At 30.7% G+C, this 5,491-nt stretch overlaps 1 protein-coding gene across 1 annotated transcript; it reads right to left on the reverse strand.

Annotated features, from left to right (window-relative positions):
* Positions 1–1,309: 1,309 nt before the first annotated feature.
* LOC128178813 (uncharacterized) lies at positions 1,310–4,806 on the reverse strand. The gene is made up of 4 exons (XM_052846175.1): positions 4,732–4,806; positions 3,578–3,668; positions 2,526–2,678; positions 1,310–2,200 (listed from the first exon to the last, which is right to left on the reverse strand). The coding sequence occupies exons 1-4, from the start codon at positions 4,750–4,752 to the stop codon at positions 1,953–1,955; spliced, it is 513 nt and encodes a 170-aa protein (XP_052702135.1). The 5' UTR covers positions 4,753–4,806; the 3' UTR covers positions 1,310–1,952.
* Between the last annotated feature and the right edge of the window lie 685 nt (positions 4,807–5,491).

The raw sequence follows: 5,491 nt of genomic DNA on the forward strand, positions 1-5,491 counted from the left end.
GTACATAAATTTGGACTGATAGAAAATATAAAACACGTGTATTTTTTGCACTTAAAATATCCTAAGATAAAGATTGCCAAACAATCTTTCAGTCCCAGCTTCCACTGCACCTGCAAAACATCTATTTAGTATAGCTGGGAAAATTTTAAACTAACAGAATGCAGTTAAAAGATGAACCTTTTGAAACTTTGATCAAAAAGTGCAACAGCAATTTTTTGTCTTAAAGAGTCATCAGTATAAAGAAATCCAATTAAAATGTATTAAGATTAAGATAATATAACTGGGAAAAATCCTCTGTTTAGAAATTAATACAATTAAGTGTCCAAAATTATAATGATTTGTGTAATCTGAGGAAATGTCTATATTTACCTTTTTATATGTTCTACATATTCATTGTTGCTATTACCAGTTTGTTAGTAAATCCATACAATGTGATGCACATATTCTGTTAAAACATTTCATATGCAATAAGATGTATGTCTTACGCAATAAGAAAGTTGAAAGTTGAAAAAAATAATTTATAAGCATTCAATAATTTGGTCGGAAAATCTCACTAATTTCACTAATCAGTTCAGTGGACCATACAATTAATTAATAAAGAAACACAAAGCAATGGCAGGAATCGATTATCTCACATTTGGCTTGATAAATAGTCTTTAAAAAGTGTCACATTTGCTCCTCTAGAGCACACGTGAAGGTAAACCAAGAGTTTTATTCTATATTGTGAACTACAGAATAAAGAAATAAAACATATTGAAATTTTTTAAAGTGTTTTATTACATTAATCTGTGTACAATTATTATTTCTTATATCAATTTAAGTCTGTACAAACAAAAAGGGAAATCATAAAAATTGACAAAAATTGATGGCCGATCTCTTTGTAAGGATAGTTTTTAATCACATTTTCTGCTGGATAAAATCAATTACATATTTTTTTCGTATATGTGTATACCTGGGTATACATGTTTTGGTTTTTTTTTAAACTCTGTTTAAAAAGAAATTCTTTGTATTGTTATTTGATCATACAATACAACAAGATAGGGTCATATACATAAAGATGCTGCATTTCATCGCTCTGTTAATAGACATTAAATTTAACAAGTTTAAGGTGGTATGGTATACTTCCATGTTGTGACGTATTGTTTATCAAATTAACAATAAAACCAAGTGTACAGGAATCTAAAATTTTTACCCCTCAAAATACATTTAAAAGCTATTTTTGATTAAATGTTGTGAAATTTGACTTCTTACCGGCTTGTCCCACAAAAAGTAGGGCTAACAGAAATCACGAAAATTTCAGCTTATTCTAAACCGGAGAAAGTATTTCATTTATAATGTACTTTGATCTACAATAGTATCGACAGATGTCCCATACCACCTTAACGTTCATTGCAATTCAAACCGTCCATCGTGATTCTTGCAGGCCGGAATCTTGACTTGTTTTTTATTTTAATTATCAAAATGTCATAGGAATATTTTAATAAATATCAATTCAATCAATATGTAAGGAAATTGACAGATCTTAGTTCACTTTCTTTCCTGCAAATTGGCATAACAATAGTAATCAAAGTTTACATTCTAACAAGTACAATGTACTACTTTGTGCGAAACAATGGCGTTGGAGTTTCTGTAATTTAAAATCAATGAATTTTAATCAACATTTCCTTAAAAAAAATTATGATTTTTTTTCAACTATTTTCAATTAAAATTAGGGACATGGGTTTCAGAATGTGTTAATTATGTAAGATTTCCCAAACAGCTTTTTAGCGCTCAGTCTGTACATAGATTTGTTTTGTTCATTTATTTGTCAATAGGATGCATGAAAATAATGAAGAACAGCTTAAAGATTTGGGAAAATGAAATATAATCGGGCTAAGCAATATCAGTTTTGGAGTAAATATATTTCTTGGTAGCATTATACATTGTATAATAGAAAGTAGATATCAGTGCACTCATGGGCATACTGCATTATCGTCAGTGCACCAACGTGGACATCGTGTTCTTAAACAGAGTTCTTTAGAAAGGTGATTAGCAAAACTGTGGCAGTTGTTATTAAGTAAGTGGTAGTCTCCAAAGTAGCATCTGTAATTTGAGGTACAGCTCTTTATGCAATCGAGACTCAGCGTACTGTATCCAGCTGGTTTGCTTTCAACTGACCCTGAACAATGATTGTAGCTCCTGTTCGTACCAATGTGGGCAGCTGATTTTTAATGTGGGAAGATAAAAAAAAGTATTGATAAGTATTCAGTCTAAGTCGATTTAAATTTTTTGTAGTATGTTGTAGAAAAAAACCCAAAGACATCGAAATTAGCAGAGAAGGTTATTTACAATAACGAATTAAGATGAGAGAAAAGAAAATTGTGAGCTCTGTATCTTGCTTATATCGCTAGAACTGACACTTAAATTTTTGGTTGATCATTAGAAATGTATTACTAAAGAGTTGTAAACAATAAAAATAAATAAAAATAAAAGTTGACCAAAATCGTGACCATGCCTTTATAAACACAACACAAAGTTATACTTACTATTGCTCCCAAACTCAAAATAATATCCTTTGTAATAAATAAACCGATGCGCCCAAAGTAGTTTGCTTCTCTGTGGTATTTCTCGCTTACGCCTGTCGCTTCTCATCATACAAGTTAAGTCGGTTGTACCAAAGTAATATGGGCTTGCCGATTCTAAGAAATGAAACATTAATAATGTTGTAAGATATATGAAAAATAAAAAGTCAAGCATAAATTTGGTTTGTTTGTATGTCTGCTTGTTTGTTTGTTTCGGTTTTTTGTTTGTTTGATTGTTTTTTGTTGTTTTGTTTTTTGTTTTTTTTTAAATAGTTCACCCTTTTGATTGCATAAAGATGTTTGACTAATCTAAAGTTTGTCTGTTGCATCTTGTTGAAATTGGTTTGCAATATATAATTGATCCCTAATGTTAAGAAGGCCTACATAAGCTAAACATACGACAATGATTATCGGGTTGACATTACACGGTGAAATTGCAAGTTATAGACGAAAGGTAAAATAACACGAAATGTAGGTGAGTAAGTTTCTAAATTGCAAAGCTGCGACATACATTTAATATATGCAGGAAATTAGCTGGAGTTCGTCCAAAAACCTTTTAAAAATCATGAAAATGGACTAAATTGGAAAGGGTCAAACTCTCAGAAAAACCACAACATAGAAACTTGTACGCGTCTTGTCGAGTGAATTTCCTCAAAAATTGATGCTAGGCCTTATAAGAAATTAAATATACGTAATTGTAAATAAACTTAGAAAAATAACTACTTCAATCGTTGTAGTGCTTTTTATATTAAGTTTACTGGGTTAGTATCTTTATATTAGATCCAACCTTTTAATAACATCTATAGTGTTGTTGATTTTAATTATTATATAGATGTATATTTTATATAGGGTATTTTTCAATGCCATTTTTTATTGTTATTAGCCTGTAATATACACGATTCCATCAAATTATAGAGAATCTAATGTAATTAATAATATGTTACTTTTAAAGTTTTCACTTCATCAATTCCAATAACAGGAGTTGGGTTTTTATTCTGATCAACTTTAGGGCTTACCTCTTTCCGGACAGTAGTCTTTCGGATCAGGATTCCACCATAAAAATGCATCCACTGTATGGATGATGATAAGGATATTAACTAACAGCAGCTATATATGAAATAAGTAAAAAATATATGTTGGGATATATCATGTATATGAAACCATTTCAACTCTGCTATAGTTAATTTACTATAGGTACATGTTCGTTTTATTTTGAACCTACAGTTATCGTAAAAATAGCAGAATAAGGTTTTAAAAGGTTTAATCAGAAAGGTGTCTTTAATGTTGAAATAACACAAACACATTTATAACAATCCAGACCGTACCCCTTCACATTCATTATAAAGAGGATTTTTACAATTGCAAGTGCGAGAAGTTAAGTGACTACCAACAGCCTGCATTTGGTCTTTACCATCCTTATAATATTTATAAACGACTTATGATATGAAACATTTTTAAATAAATCAAAATTGTTCATTCTAAGAAATAAATGGTCTACCTAAAATTTATAAACATTTTTATTGAAACGGAACTTTTAATTATTAACAAAAGGGTATATCACTTATTAAAGATAAAGACTTATGTAGAAATATGGTTTTCCCATAGACCTAATTGTTAATTTCAAAAGGTGATAAATCTGGCATTTGTCAAATATTTGTAAAAAAAAAAAAAAAAAAAAAAAAAAAAAACCCTGATGTGAATCATTAGGGTATGATCAACTATTTAAGATCACATCACTCTTTTGGTGATTAAACTTAGCATGCCGTGGAACTGTGGCTCATGGGGAAACTCGAGTTAATATGCCGCGCCAACCAAAACTTTCCCATACAGATATATGCACAGTTTGCAGCTCTCTATTAGGTAAGGTATATAAAGAAAGCCACGATTATAAAAAAAAAAAAAGATTGTCCAAGCTTGATTGATTTCAGTAAATATTGAGAACATAACATAATAATGTGCACTGTAGGTTTTCATAGGAACATTTGAATAACTTTTATTATGACCTATACTTCTTGCATTTGAAATTTTTAAGGGGATATCTGCCCTTAATGAAATAAAAAAAAAATTGTTTTAAAGATAAACAAAGCTTGTACAACTTTTGCAAAGAGGGTTGGAAGTTAATCAAGCGATTCACACGTTCTACTAAATAATTCTAATATAGAATACTTACGATAATAGTGCAGGAATGCATCGCCGTGTCGAAGGAACCTCTTTGGATAGCTCTGGACTTTGTCGAAATCCTCTCGTTTTTATACGTTTATATAGAAGCTATATGAGTTTTTAAGTAGTAGAGAGGACTTTAATATTCCTTTGAAACCTGCGTAATTGCTGAAAAGTTAAGTAGTTTTGCAGACTTTGCAGCATTGTGACCTCATTACAATGGTCAACATCGACTGCACTAAGGGTTAACAATTGGGTCTTCCGAATGAACGTCATTTATGACGCCTTTCTTTAAACTTTTTGTTATGGTGTCTACACTTGGTCAGATTTTAGCATATCAAAATATTTAAATGATAATTATATACACATACGAGAGTCAATCAAAAAATACGAAGGCTTTAGTCATAGCTACGTTACTAAACGTCATATCAGTACTAAATTTGGTAGACATAATTCAGCAATAGTTTCAAACAATTTGAATGAAAAAAGTAATTATATTTCTTTATTTCTAAGAATTATTTAGAATCAAATCCTGCAAAAATGCGGTCACAGCGCACGGTCGAAATTTGTGTTATGTCAGCTGTAAACCATATAATGTTGAAAGTAATACGACAAAGAGCAAACGGCGGGGGTGACCGGTCAGCAGAGGATGCTCACTCCTCCTAGGAACCTCATCCTACCTCTATCCATTTGGAAGTCCGTGTTGCTCTGCTTTGAATTTGTATTTCGTTTAACGGATTTTTTAGATGGTTCACGGTTTGTTATTGTCA

This window comes from Crassostrea angulata, chromosome 3 (assembly GCF_025612915.1).
Source record: "Crassostrea angulata isolate pt1a10 chromosome 3, ASM2561291v2, whole genome shotgun sequence".
Taxonomy (NCBI): domain Eukaryota; kingdom Metazoa; phylum Mollusca; class Bivalvia; order Ostreida; family Ostreidae; genus Magallana; species Magallana angulata.

Excerpts from the sequence above, each read along its gene's own strand:
- LOC128178813 (XM_052846175.1), bottom strand. The coding sequence starts at position 4,752 with ATGCATTCCTGCACTATTATC. Across the intron at positions 3,669-4,731 it reads TGCATTCCTGCACTATTATC|CTGCTGTTAGTTAATATCCT; the intron begins GTAAGTATTCTA and ends TTTCATATATAG. Across the intron at positions 2,679-3,577 it reads AGACTACTGTCCGGAAAGAG|AATCGGCAAGCCCATATTAC; the intron begins GTAAGCCCTAAA and ends TTCATTTCTTAG.